Source organism: Cydia splendana, chromosome 15 (genome assembly GCF_910591565.1).
Source record: "Cydia splendana chromosome 15, ilCydSple1.2, whole genome shotgun sequence".
Lineage (NCBI taxonomy): Eukaryota > Metazoa > Arthropoda > Insecta > Lepidoptera > Tortricidae > Cydia > Cydia splendana.
Window position 1 is genome coordinate 14,101,557 of NC_085974.1, and position 21,194 is coordinate 14,122,750.

At 36.6% G+C, this 21,194-nt stretch overlaps 1 protein-coding gene across 2 annotated transcripts in view; it reads right to left on the reverse strand.

Annotated features, from left to right (window-relative positions):
• The window catches only part of LOC134797743 (protein jim lovell), a 33,222-nt gene that overhangs the window by 4,106 nt on the left and 7,922 nt on the right, over nucleotides 1-21,194 (reverse strand). The window contains exons 2-3 of one of the 2 annotated variants that reach the window (XM_063770101.1): nucleotides 6,075-6,125; nucleotides 690-815 (exon numbers count right to left, since the gene is read on the reverse strand). In XM_063770101.1, the coding sequence (XP_063626171.1) occupies nucleotides 690-815; nucleotides 6,075-6,125 (177 nt within the window). The remainder of the gene's footprint in view (nucleotides 1-689; nucleotides 816-6,074; nucleotides 6,126-21,194) is intronic. The other variant, XM_063770102.1, reaches the window with a different exon arrangement.

The window sequence follows — 21,194 nt, forward strand, 5'->3', positions numbered from 1 at the left end:
GTTTAAGTAGTTTTTTAACGTTTTAGCGAAAGATGAACGGGATGCTCGTGATATCGATATCAAAACGCGCATCGTTACAAAAAGCCCGTGTGCGATGCCTTTTAGTTCTGCGTTGTCGCATCACATGTAGCGATAAAATGGGCGGCGATCGATCGCTATTGTGGGACGTGCGAGACGAGAGCATTCATACGGTGGCCGCTGATACGCTATCAGATCGTCTTAATAAACAGCCGGGAGACAATGCCCGTTTAGCGGCCGTGTGCGGCGAACTTTGTGCATTATGCTTGCATGCATTGTTTGCTGCAGGCGGCCGTGCGCTGAGTAATCTCGAGATAGTGACGTAGATGGAGATTTGTTCAATGTTTCGTGATTTGATGTATTTCCTAGACTACAATTTTATTCATGAAGTTATAAGATTTAAGGTACAGTCTGTTAATATCTTAATAAACTATTATTAACATTATGGATCCGAGTAGGTCATATAACTGTCGTCAGCCTCAACTCCGTCAAACTATTCATACATTTAGTATGATTTGATGGAGTTTAAACGCACGCACAAATCTGCAGAATGACCACCCTACCCTTGCTTACTGTGATGTCATGCCCCGTCATTTATGAATTACGAAAGTGACCATGTAAGCCGATTTCAAAGTTTATCACGTCAAAGTTGTACAGAATAGCAGACTTACATTTCTTTTTAACGTTGGTAAAGAGTTGTGCGTCGAGCGGCGGCGCGCGGTGCTCCACGTCCATCAGGGGGTACATTTTGTCCATGCCGGGGGGGAAGAGGCCCAGCGGAGAGTCGATGCCGAACACTGGAACAAGAGAGCACACGGTTTATACATACTCGTAGGTTACAGACAGGTTATCAATAGGCAACATGGTATAAAAAAAATAAAAGCATTGCGTTATGGTTGCGGAGTTGCAAAGACGATTTTCTCCTAAACCTCTGTTAAATTTTGTCTCTTACTCTAACAAACAGAAATCTAAAAATGACGGATGGGGACAAACAATTAACAATGATCTGCTAGATTTGGTAAACGTTTATGATTAACGCCATTAAATAGTAAGGAATGTAAGGATATTAAACAACATACATAATGTTATTAAGCTTAGAATAAATATAAAAGTGGAAAAATTACTGTCTTGTATTATCCAGAGGCCGTGAGTTCAATTCTCACCCAAGACAGTAATTTTTCCACTGTTATATTTATTCTAAGCTTAATAGCATCGATCGCAGACGTTCTGCTTATTAAAAATGAAAATACATAATGTTGTTTAATATCCTTACATTCCTTACTAACTATTCCTTACTCTTTAAGGAAGCTTAAAGAAGTACATATTAACTTGTTAAATAAGCTTAGTTTTAATAAATAAAGATGGCGGACATCGACTGCAGGTGCCACCAGCATTCGGTTTACGATAAAAACATAAAAAAGTTTGTAGGTAACTCGCTTCTCTTACAGTTACAGCGTTCAAATCTAACTAGAAAGGCAAGAACCTGGGTACGGTTTTCTATTAATCAGTAGATAGGTACAATGTATAATTACATAATATTAATTATGATTACTTATGTTTACTTCCATAGATATGATAACATAAATGGAAATGCACCCGTACGTAATTAGAGCGCTAGAAGTAGTTATCTGAGCACAAGTAGTGAAAGGTGTTGCCCGAGTGACTCTACTACTCGCCGGTAGATGGCGTTGACAGTCGCGTTCGCTTTTAAACGCAGTCCGTAAAGAAAAGCTGCATTCGAATATCAATCGTAAATGAAAATAAAGTTGAGAAGGAAATATTTTGAACAGACATAGGTAGGTTACCTATATTGAGCGGGCGTTTTATTCGCAATTAATGAAATTCTGAATCATCAAAGCTGTGTCATGTCATCATTTTCACAAGTGTTGTTTGACCATGAATAAATTATAATATTTTAACTTGAATTTTGCATTTATAACCGCAGTTAAGAATTTATACTTATAACAAAATTTGTGAACTTCGATAGGTTGATAATTAGCATGAAATAAATGTGATACGATTAATAAGTCCGACGTCTGTTTTTCTATAACAAATGCCATTTTAATTTAATGACATTAAATTTAATACAATTAATTAGACTAAAATTATTAATGAGTAATCAAATGTCTGACTTAACCCGTTTCTGGCGACAGATTAAACTCAGACATACCTATTAACACAGACTAATTACAAAAATATGCACGAAAATAACTCATTTAGAGGCAAATGTTACGAAATTGCGCTGACTTTAATTATTAGTAGGTAATTGCATTTCGATTCTGTGTACAAATATTCGAAACATAGTACAAAATGACACGAAAGTGCAAAAAAAGTCTCGCTCATACAAAATAGCCCAAAAATACGTTGACAAAGAGTGTTTACTGTACATTAGTGTACATATTGCTGATCATTTTAACAATTTTTTGCGTTGTGTATCAAAACCATAGGATAATATTTTGACCATAATATATATATACGTTTTGTTTCAGTTAAACAATTGTAATTTTAATTTTTAATGATGTTTTGAAACAGTCGTTTAATAAGAGAAATATAAAAACAAATAGTCTAGTACGTATTTTTGAGCCAGCCTGTATTTCTTAAAATTCAATTTTAACATAGAAAATTATTTATTTTAAAATAAAACTTTAAAAAGTGCTAGTGACTAACGTCGCAACCGAAACTGATCTAATATCGTTCACTGGTAACTGATATTAGATAAAAGCTCCAAAAGGAAGGTGAATGAATTCATGAGCTTTATAAAGCTGCATACATAATACCGGTGGGTATAAGACTGCGCGGCGCGGGCTTCCGAGCGAATTGAAATTACTCCTTGTTTCTTTTGCTTGAAGATCCAGCGGGAATATACTTATGGGAATTGCAATTTCTATTCATGTATAAAATAGTTCTTTGTCTATAATTGACTGTGACTGTGTCTGACAAAAATATCTATAGTGATTATTATCATATAATAAGTAGGGTAATTCGCCAATAACTGGCCACTGTTTAATAACTGGCCATCTTATACTAAAAATGAATTCTATACACCTATTTCTATTCTAAAAACCTCAATCAGCTATTATCGTTTGTCTTTATCTGTCATTTTGACTTATGTATTTGTAAGAAAGGGTTAAAATATAATTTAACTAAATTCAGTCTGTAAAGTTTTATGAATAAATATTTATAATTATACCATTACATACCTAATTAGTTCTGAATGTAAAACCTAAAACTAAATAACATCTTTCACCAAAACGCCCGTAACCAGACAACACATCTCTACGAAAGACATTACTCGAACAGCTAGATAGTATGCAGATGTAAATAAGCCGAGGTGTCCTGCCCAGCGCGCTGAATCGATATCGCCGGCTAGGTTTATTGCCAGCTATCTTTGTGAGTAACAGGTATGTCTGTGCTTCGACTAACGCGGATATCTGTATAGGATATATCTACGCTTCGGCTCGAAAGGGGTTTATTAAAAACGTAACGAGCTTTTATGTAGGTGGTAATCGAAATATTGTTATCGATATACATGTTAATGTACTTATCGTGTGTGTCATGGAGTTAATTATTACGGAGCAGGTCAAACATAATGTTAGATGTGTAGAAAATATGGGCGACTTTATAGTATCCGTCGCCACACGTTTTATACATTCTTATGTTTAACACTTAATACACTAATACTACTAAGTGAACTTATGCAAATAAAGATCTGTATCTATCTAGTTATCTGTTTATCAATGTAACATGTAAGTTTTAGATAGGTAGACATTACGGTAGCTATTTCCATTTCATAAAAACCTACGTAAAAAGTTTAAGTGGGGTTTTAAAGCATGCCAGAAATATCGCAGTTAGGTTTCATTTTCAAGACAACTACCTTTTAAATGTGACACTTGCGTGTTTCATAAAGGATTTGGAACTCATTGCTCGATAAATAGTCGTTGGATTAATCAAAATTATTATGCTCATTATTTATTACTATCGTATTCATAAAATGTGTATCAAATGGCTACTTATAGGTACTTATCTTAGTTTCAATAGACTCACTTTCTCACAAATATAAATGTTAAAATATGGCTGTTAGAGGGAGAGCTAGCCACGGAAATAGGTATGCAATTTATAGAGTAACGAAATCCCTCTAGTTAGTATGCCATACTATCATTGTTAATTAATCTGGGCGCCTGGCAGCTGTCTAGCGGTGGGTGTGGGAGTGGATGGGCAACAAAGTGGTTGTAAAATCAATTGAAGGTGTGCAATTTATAGAGCTCTGTGTTTGGTGTGATATAATAGCTAATTATGTATTTAATTCAAATATAACAATGCCAGGCGTTTTATTTGGGGGAAAAGTAGTGCCAGGCGATGAAAATACACAATCACTTGTGCGCCTGCAGGAAGATCACGAGCAAATTGCACTCGCCTCACAATCTATGCGTAAAGCAATTGTGAGTACTTGCTCTATAAATTGCATACCTATTGACGTGGCTAGCTCTTAGACCATGTCAAGGTAAAATAATCGGAAATTGAATTAAACATAAATAGGTTACATAGGTACAGTCAGCGTCATATAGTAGGTAGCATCCAAAGTATTGAAATAGTTCGGTACACCTTATAATATACCGAACTACCGAACCGAACTATTTGAATACTTTGGATGCTACCTACTATATGACGCTGACTGTACCTGTATTAAAATATCAAAGGTTATTGTTGTACAGTCAGCATCAATAGTGGCGGATGAAAAAACGCGACAAAAATATAATATGCACCTCTCGAATACTTTTCCAAAGAGACATCTAATCATCATCATTCTATACTCTCTATCTTTAGGTATTTAAATAAAAGTAAACAAATAACTTGTACATGTGCGGGTAGTTATAACATTTATTGGTTAACCAACCAAATACAAAACCGCCTGGATCTGTCACTGAACGACCTGACTTTAACCTACATTATTTGATCATGTAATGTTTTCATCTACCCTCAACTGGCTTAAGGAGCATTTGAGGGTAGATTTTGTTTACTTTTATTTAAATACCTAAAGATACAGACTATAATCTCTACTAATCTTTTTGTTAAGTTATCAGAGAACGGCAGATACTTTTGACGCGTAGTCTGAACCGCTACTTTTGATGCTCACTGTACTAGGCCTTAAAAGTGTGAATTTCCTTGATTTTGTTGTAATGTTTATTCAAAATCATAAATATTGTGAGCAATGTATGTACAATAATTACAGAGAACCGGACGTCGATCAAAACCGCAATGTGCGAAAATGTCTACATTACATTACTGAATGGAGCCGTCTGGTTTATTCGCTTCCTCATACATCTCACAGCCACATTTGACTCACAAGAATAGCAGAGTTACGAGCGAGTCTAGAAATGGGAAACTAGAGCCATCATCACTCGGCCATCAAACGGATCCCGTTCAATCTTATGGAGCTGGACTATTACTTGCTTAATTGTAATTCTCACTACAAGCATTGGAAAGGCTAGAAATTTTACGATACGTGGTTACATACGTTTAAACGCCAACTCTAAAAAGACTTAAGAACTGTTTTGTGAAAGGGTTATAAGCCTTTTTGAGCCTAAGTTTTAGGCGTCTAGGTTTATAGATGCAGGAATACCAAACAGTTAATTTGTGTCACTGGTTACAGTACTCGTTAGCTCGAGCCATTTGCATAATTACCGACAATCAATAAGCCTACATTCATATTGGATGGAAATTGCTTAAAAATAACTGTGGAGATCTGTATCGGGTCAGGGAGATGTAATTTTAGCTGTATTTTACTTCACACGATTTTGGCCAAAGAAAAGAGTACTTCAGATTATAATCACTCTTAACGTAGGTTCGTGTGTATATTTAGATACGAAAACAAGGTAAAGTAAACGAATATGATGGGTTCTTAATGCGACTAAGATTGTAACTATGGGTAGGTCGGTTTGTTATCGTTATAAGGCGGCGTATTATGGGTAACTACGGGTACTTCTGTGCTACTGCGTTATTTAGTTTTTCGACAGGTACTACGAAGGTTTTCTTATAGATAATTAGTCTAAACTTACTGTAAAGTTGTTCTGCAAGCTCCGACCGTCGCCAGGGTGCCAACGGTTGGTCTGAACAGAAATATTCACTTTCTTACTCATGTCTTTTACGTATTTAATTTGTTTCGCAACAAAAGTCGTGCACGGCTTCCGAATTGAGATAAAAGAAAATTCAGTTCAAAAGGCACTTGTCAAACGTTTCCAAGTTACAACACGGTTATGTAATGCAAATAAAAGACTGCAACATGAAGATATCAAGCGCTGTGACCAATCGATTTCATTATATCACACGATTTCCAGAACGGGGAACCTTGTGGTCAATTAGCCGGTCGGCGCTTTCTACTCCCCCCAACAAACTGTTCGACCATAAACAATTATTTTCGAAACACTAACCAGACTGCAATACGGTTAAATTCGACACGACATTTTTTCCGCAAATTATTTAAGAATTTTTCGCAAGTGTCACCTTCATACTCTTAAAAGCGTTCGTTTTTATGCACACTATATGTATACTGTCTACTTGAACACTAAAGTCGTTTTAAAGCGCCACGCCAGCTGTTCGCCCCAGTGAAACCGACGTAAACAAAATCGCACTTGGAAGTTATCAGACAACAAAGTTAGCGATCGATCGTGCCCCATATGCACCACGCGTAGAAATCGAAAGCGGCAACTTGGTCCGCAACCCTTGCGTACAACTTGTCAGAGCACCCCGGTCATTGAGGAAAGAGGGAGCTCCGTCTCGCTTACGCGTCACGCACATGTGTTGTTGTGTCTCGCTCGACACATGCGTAAAGGGTCGTGTCGGGTTAGGCACGTGTCACGTACGGGCCCATTCACTACCGGCGCACACACGGGGGCGCGTCTGTGTGGGAGTCGCCGAGTGTTGTCTATGGTCAGGCTCGTGCTCGGCGTTTATTTTGCAACGAGATTTACAACTATAACTGTAAATTAACTTTATCGAGCGGACCCGAATCTAGGTCGTATGGAATCAGCATTAATTATCGCTTTAATCTAAGACCGATGTCGGCTGTACGTACAATAGATCACATGATAGATAGCGGCCGGCAAGGACACGGGAACGATATCTAGACGCCATAACTGCTACCTCTCGCCAACTAGGTTAATCCATTGTTTCAGTCGAGGCACACGCACGCCGATGTGGGGAACGATTAACTGGAAAGAAGTCTAGGACGATGATGCTGCGACTATCCTTGCATTGTTCGAGACATCGCGTGTCCAATATAAGTCCTCATTACATAAATAATATAGGGTGTAACGAATACTGATAAACAGGGTTTCAATATTTATAAGGCTGACTTTGATTGATTGTCCGAACTGAAGCGACTAACGCGACAATATTAAATACCGTAAAATGGTACATACTTGGCCTGTATGGTCGCGTAGTTAGTTCTATTTGCAAAATGTAATTGTCGCATGGGAAGCATACATAGGCCAATGACAAGTAGACCGTGCGTAATTTAAACTTAGCCATTCTGGACCAGTATCCATACTGCCGCATGGCGAGAGGATCACTTTAGAACTTAATTTTTGCAAGAACCAGACATTTTTTTGCTTCACCACATGTACCATTCACTAACCCGGGGTTAGCCGGTTAAATCTGGAGTTACCATGTTTACCAGTACAATTTGACACTGGGTTAACGGTTTAACCGGTTAACCCCGGGTTAGTGGGATGGTGCAAGTGGCGCTAACACATGGGCCACACGGAAGTAGAAATGGCAATATAAAGGAAGCTTTCGGCGGTCAGCTAGGACAAATGTGGTAAACAATTATTGATATGTTAATGCCTCACTGAATTGGGTCGGGACGCCAGTTTCCTCATGACACACGCATCCGAGCCGTGCAAAACAGTTTCATATAAAAACCATTCCCGTGACTAACGATGACGTGTGACTCATAATTGCCGGTTTAATTGTAATTTCATAATGACACTACACCGTTTCCGAATTAGCGTTCACGTTTGATTGTAACAAGAACACATTAGCTGAATCACACACGGTGGGAGAGTTCAAATAAATTACAGGTAGTAACGTGTTAATTTCGTAAGCTCGTACCAATTTGGGCATTAGCTATTGAAATGTATTTTCGTTAACTTCCCATGTTACATCGTGTGAAGTTTTTGGCTGGAGCGCTTTCTATTGTTCGGGTTCGCGCCGAAATGAGAGGTCGATCTCATTGTCTATGCCCAAATAGTGAAGCGCTTTAATCACTCGATTCAACTCCGTTTTCGATGCTCGATTTATTGCCCACATGACGCTTCAAACTTCATTGTTATTTTAGAAATCGGAGCGGCCTAATTAATTTCGTTATTAAATTTATTATCTGGTAATAACGTGTCTACAGTGAGCCGTAGTTGTTTTGTTTGCTCGTCACGTCTCGTTTTATAGTAATAAAGAACGGGGGTATGTTCTCTGCGGTCTGTCGATCGTATCGGTACCTAATAGTTCGCTTCCGTTGCGTATGTAATGTAATCTATCATGTGAAAGAGCCAAAACGATTGTGGTTATTCGCAAGAATCGATTTAAAGCGGATAAAGCTGCGAATACGAATAAAAAATCGATTAGATCGTTACACTTACTGTGGACTTTCTCTGTGCATGGACCGTTAAAAGTACAAAAATTAGTGTCCGACAAAAACTAGGCTTTGTCAATATTAAAAGGAAAGACTAATGTTTATGTAGACATATTTTATTCTGCAAGCAACTAACTGAAGATTAATTCTAACTTGATTCACTGTGAAGCTCAATTTAATTCATGCAAGTAAACAAAACAGAAAGTGACGTGAATGTTCTATCTCGTATTCCAATTATAAGTCGATACAATCGAGTATGCAATCGAATAACAAAAGAGTAAATTGTCTATGGGCGTCTATTTATCACGGCGCGTATCGTATTGATATAGAAAAAGGTTAGATTGATTCCGGCCAAATTGCTGTTTACGTGTGTGGTAGGCCGCAATGATTTGTGCACCGCCATTGTGTTATTACTCATGTGCCTGACTCATGGTCGCCCCGCTAGTTAATAACATAGATACATTTGTAATTTGTAATGAAATTACCGAGAAATAAGGTACGCATTTCCTAGTAGCTTTTGGTTAATGACATTTATTGTAATGATGTTGGCAACATGGCGTATGAGCTCGGAGTAATTAACAATGGAGCCGCCATTAACAGGCGTTCCCCTCTGTCGAAAATAGGCGGCCAATGGTCAACAACTTGTCAACCATATGTATGGACTGACGTTTATCTGACATGACGTACCTATACATTTGATGTGCCCCTCCCCCGCAAAAAACGGCAGACTATTTTGTACCGAAAATTTTAGACATGGCGTCTCCGTTGGTTATATCCTCTAAGCGTATGAGTGAACAAAGTTGTCGAAGCCATAAGTTATGAAACACGATTTATAACTATATAAAAAAAACAACAACAAAGTCGAAAGCCATGTTCTTTATTCAAAAGTCGGTTGCTAGTTCTGTTATGGTTGTGATTGACAGCTGCATATCGCGATACCAACATACAAAAAGTAACATTTAATTAACATATATCTAATATATGTTGCTTTTACAAAACATGCTCGAGACACGCCACGAAATTGTGGTTTCCCGCGGTTCGTACGAAACTTTATAATCACAGATCAGTAATCCGATTTCGTTTCCTTGCCGACCTTTGCGGCCGTAAAAAAATCAAGTCTCGGACGCTCGTCCCTTTGTATCGTTTTTCGTTACATTAAGTAGGTTGCGAAGTTCAGTAGCGGGAAAAGTTTTTTACGAAGGTATTTTCCTTGATTCGGCAGAATAACATTTATCTGCGGTAAAGGATCCCTTTCAAGGGTCAATAAATCTCGGAATGATGAGTGGCGGCGGTGAGTTTGGAGCTCTTTAACGGTTCCGGCAGTTTTTGCCGCGGTGCATCGTGACGACGACGACATAGACGTGTCCGTCGATTTCATGTATCGAGCGCACTTTTTGGTCGCCGGACTGTATTTTAATTGCTTTCTAAACTCCACTCAATTCCCATGCCCGCCGTGAAATCGACTAGCACACGTAGATGCAATGCATGACATGTAGTTTTTTCGTGGGGTTTTTTGTGTTTATCGAGAGAGAGATCTTGCGTATGCGCCGGTCATTGTGTTGGTGAGAGGCCGCGTTTCCGAACACACTCGTGATCTTATTTCGAATCTCATTCACAGAACGCTCATTCAAAATTTGAATTTAACGGCTAGAATCAATTATGCTCGTGTGACGAAAATATATCTTAGCTCAGTAGCAAAGTGTTCCTGTACATTTAATAACGCGCAGCACAGCGGGTAGATATGAATGATATGATCACGTATGCGCATCAATCTCGTGGATGGTTCGTCGGCACCTCTTTATCGTTAACAAAAAATGGAGTTCTTTCTCAGGCGGACAATGGCGTCTGGGCATATCACTTGTTATTAAATTCGTATAAGATTAAACCTAATATATGATTCGAGTTCCGGTTGCGTGTAACAGTTTTTTGGATCTGTTTGAAACAGTACGGTAATTCGTGATTTGGAGCAAGTTGAAGTTGGTCGTTGTGTTTTCTTTAAAATCATTACCTGTCTACCTACAGTTATGTTATATCTGTTTATTGATTCCATTAAATTTGCTGTTTCTGTAGTTTCAGATTGAGTGATGTTTGTACCAGACTTCAAAAGGCTGGAGATTTTTTATTTATTTACCTGCGTAAATTGCGAGATTCAGTATTGAGTATAGCAGAGCTTTAAGTTTCCTTAAACACTACGAGTCCTGCACAAAAGTGCATTTTTATAGGAAAACCAAACACTTCTGAGTAAATGTACCGACATGACTAAAAACTCAATGAATCCTACGCGCAACGTCACATATGCTGAGTATGCCGACGTGAGGGTCGCATCATGAATAACTTTAACACGGCAGTAGCAGTAGTAGGCAGTAAATATTACCTATAATTAAGCGGTCAATATTCCAACAATATGTGAATAATACTTATGTAAAACATGTCTATTTGCCAATCCTTGCGAGTGAAACGCACATATTGCTAAGTCAGGCTAAGTCAAAGAAACGGACCTCTTCAATATGTAGGAATAAACAACTAACTGTTTTTAAATTATTGAGGGCTTCTTATTTTTAAACAGTCAAAAGAGTAAATATTGTTTTATTTATTTTTTTCTTGTCACGAATAAACGCTCTATTCTATTATATTCTAAATATGTATTAGCTTAAAATACCCGAATATGGTTAAATACATGCTAAAGTTAAGCTTTAAAGTCTCACAATCTCACATGTCAAGACAGACAACATTAGGGTGACCAGATGTCTAGATGTTCCGGACGTCCCGAATTTTTGTTTTTTTGTTTTTGTCCCGAATTGTTGTTGTTTGTGTTGTTTGGATAATTTAAACAACTATCGATGCGAAATTATTAATGAATATTGTTAATTTCTGACTTTTACAATTACATATGTATACCTACTTATTCTCGTTATTATACCTACATATAAAAAACATCTTAGATAATATAATAAGTTGATTAGTTGGATATAAATAAAAGAAGTTAGTGTTTACTAACTGTTCAATTACATAAATTAAAATTATAAATGAATTACCATACTATAAAAGTATAAAATGACTTATGGCATCTTATTTAAAGCCCGAACATGGTTAGGTTACAAGCCAATGTAAGACTTAAGGCCTCAAAGACCCACATGTCAACGTTTGATTCCCAGATAGCATTCACAAAACAAAGTGACTGCATAGTGCGTCGTTTCTCAACCCTGACAAATACCCTCTGGTAATTGGAAGAACGCGCCCGCCGACGCGCTCAGTCCGCGCCGTATATCAACCTCTTTACGATCCGCTCGGCGTATCAATAATCGCTTATTGAAAGCTATTTTAATGGTATACAGGCCTTAATTTCTGTATAACATATGTGAAATGCGTAGGTTTGAGGTTTTAGCTATCTCAGATTAGCTCAGTCTACGTTGAGTAGGTGTCTATTTCCTAGCATTAGCAAACAATCGTTTTTTAATTAATAAAAAGTGCTCGTGTGTGGGAACAGAACTACTAAGATCTTAACGCAATAGCCTTTGGTGAAGTGATAGACTCTAGATGTGACCAAATCCAAGGGTAGGTACAATAAAAAAAACAACGGGTTGCACTCCGGGAGTGCCGGCAGAAGTGAAAACTCAACGACATTGTAACTCAAAATATTAATAACAGCGCCATCTAGTGCAAAATGTCTGCAGCACTATGTATAATTGAGGTTAACGCAATCTCGCGTTATTTCGTCGCATTACTTGAAACCCCTAAGCACATCACTGTGAGTACTACAGTTATATTTATACCAGTTTGAGGGAAACTCACTAGATGGCATTTAAATCAACAAAGAAAAACACAATGACATTGTCCGTCACACGTGACGTCACGCAAGCGCCCTGCGCCGCCTAAACGAAACAGCAGGCTCAGGCATACATTTTCGCCGCGCGGTAGAAAGAGAGGGTTACGACTTACGTCTTACGTCTTACGCTGTCTCGAGTTTAACATTTTTTCCCCGACTCAAAAAGGTCACAGCGCCGCTAAAGATTTTTTCACTTTCACACAAAAACACCTAATTTGCGGCATTTAGCGCTTTGGAGTGACGGCGAAAAAATTAACCATAAACTAAACCTGCAAAAGTGACATGACAATTTTCTAGTAGTGCGTAATGAACAATTCATAAGTAGTTTTTAACAAAATTCAAATATGGAATGAAATCACATAGTTCCTTAAATTACTTACCTATTGCCAGTTTTCAAGACCCAGAGTTGACGGTTAATAAAACTATTTGGGGTCGGCGCGTGCGCTGAGGCAGAGAACATTTGTCAGCTCAGTAATGGCGCCATTCACACCTATTGAGTCCGAATGTTATCTTCAAATCTACTATGTTAAGTATTAATTACGACTATGTGGGCGAACAAGGTTGACACTACAATACGTGTCTTACATTTCTTTTTAAACTGAAAGATTTTATATGTTTTTGAATGTTAAATTATTTTTTTATTTATTATAAAGGCGGGAATAGTAGGATGACCAAACGTTATTCGTATTTGTACTAATTATGTACGTAATTATGTCCAATCCATTTTTGATTTAGGTATTTAAAATCCGGATTTTTTACCGTAAATCGTAATCTTCCGGTACTTGATCGCTAATATATTGATATGATCCACCATTTTTTTTACGAGTCTAATGCTGTATGGTTACCTTTGGAATATAATTTAATGTAATTATTTTATAAATTATGCTTTCAATACAATGCTTCATTCGCCAACAAACTGGTTACAGTTTGGCGATATTGTAAATTTTGTTTATGAGCATGTGTTTGTGTAAATAAATTAAAAATTAAAATTAAATTAAATAACTTCAATTCCATCAGTGAATAAATATGAAGTAATACCTATAATAATCTACATACCTACCAGTGTTGGCCGAAAGTTAATGCGAATTGAAAATGTTGGCCATTAACCATTATAACTTGAACCTTAAACCGTAACGGACGATTACAGTTTACGATTCAATTTATAATGGTTAATGGGCAACATTTTCAATTCGCATTAACTTTCGGCCAACACTGATACCTACTCGTACTTCGTGGTCCAAAGACCATGTGTTATGTATTCGTCATACATTGTCGTAGATTATTTTTTCCTTAATATTATGACAAGCTGCACTGACTTTGTACAATACAATTAACGCGTCAATGACGTATCTCGTTATGAATTGCAAAACTTTGCTTGTCTGCGACTACGTCTAATATAGTGACTAACTTCTGCTTTCGCATAAATTACCATTATGCGCAATTGCATGGGTCTAAAACTTCCTAAAGAAAGGTACAATTATTAACTGATATAGATAAACAAAATTAACTTTCTTATCTGTGTAAATAGGTCAATTTCTATGGGTTGTTTGAACAGCAAGAGAATGAAATTTTTGATTCAGATTTTTTTATCGTGGAACTCGTTGGACGATATGCATAATACCCTATAGTCGGACAAGAAATTGTATAAAGTTATTGAGGGCGCCACTTCCTACGTAACTGTCACATTTTTGACGTAAAATGCTTAAACATGGCACTAGTTTAGTGTGGAACTTTTTTAGTTCCATTTTATTTAATTTCTACTATTTTATGTTGCACTATAGTTCAATTGTATGTTAAGTATAGGTATTCGGGATGACAACTTATAATTCTGTTAGTTCCAAAAAGTACCACCAGGCGTTATTTCCTGCTGTAAGACACTAAAACTCTTCTTAACGAGAATTAATGTTACATTCACATTAGTAACAAATGAGCAGAATCGAAATGAGGTCGGCCCTACATTATTACTATAGCCAATCGGTAGATGTCACTACACAAAACAAATTTATTGCTCCTTTTAACGTCACTCTAATGTGACCACAGACAAAGGAAATGTAAACTAGTCCTAAAGACCATAGACAAGTCGAGACTCGAGGTGTAAAGCTAATAGGAAAATTTGATTTATTATTATTAGATATTTAAGGGAGTCTAATATCACTCATTAGGTTTGATTAACGTGTGTGTTATAGGCTGTAAAATAGACAATTTCCTTGCAGGAAATATGAAACGTTTTAATATTATAATATGGTAGGAGGTAATATTTAAAATTGCCTATCGCTAATGTGCAAAAACGATAAAGTGTGATATAAAATATACAGATCAGAAGCGGTATCATGGTCGCATTTTTATTACCTGTCATGCCATGCGTCACTTTCGCACTTACATATTTGTTAGAACGTGACAGGCATGGTGACAAATGATAAAGAGCCGACCATCTTATCGCTACAGGTGGGGTAAGGCAAACGTACTTTATTTTTCGGGATAAGAGAAACCGTATGAGAAAAGTCCTTCTACGTAAATACTTTTAGTTTATTTTATCATTTAATTTAGTTTTATTATCTTTAAGTATCTCTAACTGTTTATTTTCCCTACAAGTGTCCACCATCCCCATAGTTCCTCTTAACCCACCTGACGTTATAGCTACTTCTATACCTACTTATGACTTTGATTTGATTTGATGGATAAAAAAAAGTAATATCACATTAAGAAAGGCCTGCATCGTATTATATTCTAAATAAAAATACCCGTTTTTCCTCTTTAAATATGTATAAACAGTATAAACACCTATCTAAACATCTAATAAAAACTTGGTATGAATAACAAAAGAAAACCCAATAAGGATAATATAAAAGTTCATAATTAATTTCTTAAATACTGTTCAAGAATTTCAAGATAGGAATACTTGTTAAACCAGTTCAGGAATAATATTGCCTGTATTTGTTTTTATGCATATTTTACTATGATCACTTGACAGATAATAAATGTAAAACATGTTACATATATGAAATACTAGCTTTTGCCCCCTACTTCGTCTGCGTGGAATAAGTAATTTGAGGAGCTTATTTTTATTTCCAATCTGCTTTTTGTCGATTCCCCAATACAAACTTCCACACTTCTTTCTGGGATAAAACTACCCTATGTGTGTCAATCTATCTCCATACCAAATTTCAACTAAATCTGTTCAGCGGTTTAAGCGTGAAGACGTAACACACAGACAGTCAGACATTTATAATATTAGTATGGATAAAGTGGTAAGCACTTGGGTAAACAACTGTTATGAAATAATTGCTGCTGTTATTTTTGCATATCGACTCAATGTATATCGATATATTTAACGTCCGCCTGCTTTCTACGGATGTTTGTATCGATAAAAAGTCGTAAACGATATACGCAGTCATTTTAATAATGAGCGTATAGATAATTTCTAAGCCTACCAACCCATTGTGCTGGGAAATAATTTGAAAATTTATTACACAACAAGGTAAACAAATCATTTGGTAAGTGGCAACATGTGAATGGGATTCTATAGTCTGACAAGAAATTGTAGAAAATTATTGAGGGCGCCACTTCCTACGTAACTGTCACATTTTTGACGTAAAATGCTTAAACATGGCAATAATTTAGTATGGTTTTTTTTTTCTCGCACTTATAAGTTTAATCAACACTAAAAGTACCCGAATTAAACCACTGGTCTTCCACTCTAATTAAATTATAGGTTCGAATAAGAAAACAAATTCATGTAGGAACTATAATTTCAAAGTATGTAAATGCCCGTGTGGCCATAATTTTGTTCACCGCTGCGCAGGACATTTTTTGCATCCGTTCAATTTAATCGGTCTAGATTGGAAAAAATAATTATTATTGCTCGTCTAAAATTAGATTGAAGCGGTAGAATCGATTATAACGGTAAATAAGCGTCTGCGACCAACTTTTTTACCTATTGTGTATTTATGAATTAGGCAACCTACACAATGCCCAAATGCACGCAACCGATTTGTCATATTGGTACTTACAAAATTAGGTAAAAACATGTAAGGTGCAGGGGGCAATTTCGACTGTGGGTTAATTTCAACGAATCGAAATATCTTCCATGTCTTACATTATTAACTAGAATGCCATATATGCCCAGATAGCGAAAAATATGTGTTGTGTGTGTTGTATGTGACTCTAGTAATGTAAAACATGAAAGATATTTCGATTAGTTGAAATTAACCCGCAGTCGAAATTGATCCCCTGCACCTTAGTAATTTATGATTAGGTTACTACCAGTTTGAACAGCCGAACTGTTATTTTTAGTAGTAAGTAGAACCAGATGCAAAAGAGCGCAATAAGTGGTGATGGACACATAAAAGATGCAAAAGTTGGTCGCAGAATCGAGCCCGGGGAATATTAATACGCGTAGCGGGTGCATTTGCGCCTAGACTGTTAAACCTACATATTTCATGTGAGCAAGTGTTTAATTATGTAAACTACTCAATTACCTGTAGCCAGTAATAGGATTATGCTTGCACCCATGTAATCAGCAAGTGTCTAGGTTGTAAATTTTATTTTTACAAGGGTAAGTTGGATCGAGACAGAGAGTTTTCGTCAAGTTATTTGGTCGAATGATGGCGCAGAATTGAATATTTATTGCTTTATTATGAGGAAGCGATGAAGGTTGGCGCGGCGACCACCCATTCTTGTTTTCTAACTATAAGGGCGCGGTTCAGACAAAAACTAAAGTTGCTATGAAAAAAAATTTTTTTTTGTGGTTGGATTTCAGCTATTATTTACTATGTACTCTTTGTTAATGCAAAGTAGGTATTTCCTTAACACTCAATTACTTCTTTGCTGGATTCTGACAATAAAACCTGTTATATTTAGTAAAGTTTAAACTAATGTTCCTATCGTCTAGTTAGTTTGCAACGGAAGGCGCATGCGAAACTAACCCTGTTTGAATAGAAATTGTATTATAGATGGTCTCTCATATCTTCTATTGAACTCGTTTTGTCTTAGTGTTCCAGTCCTTAACGAACCCTTCAATTATCTTCCAATACCGATATGCATATCGCTTAATCAATACGAATGCGTGCATTTTGTTTGTCAAAGCCAGCTCACGATGTGGCAACACCGCTCTCACCTTTCACGACCGAGTCACCTGCTAGATAAATCACCTGCAGCGGATAGAAATGTTCACATAAATTATTGTGGCACTATATAACGCATATCATTACCGATACGCCCACCAGGTTTCTAGTGTACGGCGGGCTTTATGCGAATTCAGTTTATGTTTGAATGTTGGTACACGACGTTCTGTCCGAGTTTTGAAACGCATAGACAATCTGCAACAGTTAACTGGAATTTTAAATAATTATGTTTACTAAATAGCTAAACGTAGGGTACATTAGGTCGTAATCGTAAATCATGTTTATGTACCTGTTACATATTATGGAAGTGATTTTAGAGTAGCTAGATATCAAATGTGTTTTGGTATCTTTATGCAAATAAGTAACTAAAACCATTATCTGTTTGAAGTACTTAGTGATCACAACTACATGTCCAACTAAGCTTCAACTTATTCCCACATACTAATCAGAAAACATAAATTACTGGCAATCAGCAAAGCGTGAACGCATCCATAAAAACGTAAACAAATAGGATTCCAATTATGAAATTATCCATCATATAGGTACACGTGTCGTGACGTCACAGTGGGGCCAACACAATGGCTGATTAAAATGGCAATTATCGCTTGTCTGTCCCACTGATCTGTATTATCTATGCTTTGAGTGAGGCGGGGAAGTGATACGGACTGAGCTACCTACTACTTACATGTTGGCTATTTATAGCTATTAACACTCATATCATAACAGTATTAACTTTTATTGTTGTATGCATTTAAAGAATGACAAATGTTTTGAAAGTGTTGATACTTTATGTGCTACTTTGATAATGAGTTGTTCTATGGATATTATAAAATAATAAATAATAAATATTATAGGACATTCTTACACATATTGACTAAGTCCCACAGTAAGCTCAAGAAGGCTTGTGTTGTGGGTACTCAGACAACGATATATATAATACATAAATACTTAAATACATAGAAAACAACCATGACTCAGGAACAAATATCTGTGTCATCACACAAATAATTGCCCTTACTGGGATTCGAACCCAGGACCATCGGCTTCACAGGCAGGGTCACTACCCACTAGGCCAGACTGGTCGTCAACAATTTAAGTTTGTTTATATGTTAATTTTACTTTGGAAATTAAAGTGGCAAATTCAGAATATAAAGGCGTGGAATGGAGTTCTAACAAATATGTTGATCGAATTTCGTGCTTTCTTAGTGGTTGGCCAATTTGATAGGAACTAATATTGTATTTATTTACTTAATTGTTATTGCAAGAAAACAAAACGTACTAGACTAGTACATAAAGTCTCATAGAATTTTCTACCAACCGAACTTCGGAAATGCGGAACTAAGACCAATGAAAATTCTTTGCAAAAATAGCTCACAAAGACCTTTCTTGTGAGTGTGTGCTTGTATTATGAGTACGTGACTTTTAAATTGTTTATTTTCAAGAATCTGCAAGACTCCCGAGCCAAGTTTAAGAAAACTCTCGAGCCTGACAAAGACGCACGAAAACGTCAAATGAGACGCATGGGGCTCAAGTGCCCTCTGTCACTCTTGGAGTTTTCCCTTTTAACTAACTGAAGCATATCTCAGTTAATGTGTAAAGAGAGTACAAATGTAGGGAAACATTTTTCTTATTTATATATTATATTATTTTAATACAAATAGACTGTCTAATGAAAGTAGATATTGAGATTTATTTAGAAACCTTTAAATGACAACAATAATATAAACGTCAAATGTGACAAACGTCACTTAAATAACGCGTCAGTTGAGGACAACACTTTGGTATTTTTCACATTTTAAATGTTTTCATGTATACCCACTTAAATCAAGATGATAAATCTATCAGAAGTAATTCGCGTCAGACACATTTTACGATTGATTAATTTGATTTGATGATGAAAAACAAGACGAGAGGTATTGATTTTGGTTAGTTATTTTAACTAAGTGGGATGCAATATATTAGAAGTCTATTTATTTAAAAAAATAGGGGTTAGTGCTGAATAGACTAGATTTATGACATGTCTCATGTTATTTGTTAATTTATTTTTGTCATAACAATGTCACGATTCTTTTATATTTCATATGTACGTACCAAAAGTATTTACAGAGACAAATACTAAGCAGTTAATTGTTCTAAATTAATTTTTATTCTGTTTATAATTTAATTACATACTTATCTCCCATAATCGAGGTGTTGGTGAGTGGGTCAGACCGATTGAATGCTAATGCGTTGTCATCTGCGCGCACGCGATGGCAACCCTGATCAATAATCAGCTTGTGCATCTTCATCGCTCATTATTCGAGTGAAAGAGACGCAATAATTTAGACATAAGTATGTACTCAACTTGACTGCGATCCTATAATCAATAAAATACGGCTTGATAAGTAATAGGTGCTAACCCTTGTAATGAAACTGGTAAAGAATGAGGGTTGAATATTCTGTCAGCTGAACACTATTTTATCTTATTTTTATTTTTTTATCCTATTTTTAATAAATAAATTTATAGGTATGTGTAAATAGGTATGTTAAGATTGTTACGTGAACAAAGTAGTCATGTTTACATACACGCTCGTTTGTAATAACAATACCACGAAGAGTTCCTTTTTACATGACGCCATTGGGAAACCAACATTGTCATCAAAGTGTTGTATCTGTTTGACCACAAACCAGGGTCTCTCCAACTTCACGTACCCCTATTAATTTTCCTAAATGACTGCGAACCTTTTTCTCAAAAAAAAAATTCGAAACTTTTAAACGGTATAAATATAGAACAGGTCTAAATATTCAACTTTTGGCTCAATAGGTTACTTGACTGATTAGTCAAAACAGTATTTTTTCGAACTGTCAAAATGATCAGTATTATTGGAATCTGTACCTATAGAACACTGAACAAATACACGGACATATTAGAAAGAAACACGCTGCCCCCAGGCTTTAAGCATGCCAAGATAATAGCCATCCTAAAACCCGACAAACCAGCTGAAGACCCGAAAAGCTATAGACCTATCGCACTACTTAGCGCATTATTCAAGCTCCTGGAAAAACTAATTTCGAATAGGATCACCCCTCTCATCGATCGCATAGTCCCCGTCGAACAAGCAGGGTTTAGAACTGGACGTAACTGCACGGATCAAGTTTTGTCTCTCACAACGCATATAGAAGCTGGCTACCAGAAGAACTTGAAAACTGTAGCTGCTTTTATTGACATAAGTGCAGCCTATGATACGGTGTGGAGACAGGGACTCTACTATAAGCTAATGAAGGCTGTCCCGTGTCGTAAAATTACCTGCCTGATTGACAATATGCTTAGGAACAGGGATTTTGTAGTTCACCTAGGAGATAAACAAAGCCGCCTTAGAACCTTAAACAATGGCATTCCACAGGGATCCACACTGGCCCCACTGCTCTTTAATCTATATACTTATGACCTACCTAAAACAGTCTCTAGGAAATTTGTGTATGTAGATGATATCACCATTGCGCACCAGCACAAGACATTCGAAGTATCTGAAGAGCAACTTAACAAAGATCTAGGTTCTCTAAACGAGTACTTTAAGAAATGGCGGCTTGTTCCAAATGCCAGCAAAACGGAAGTGTCGAC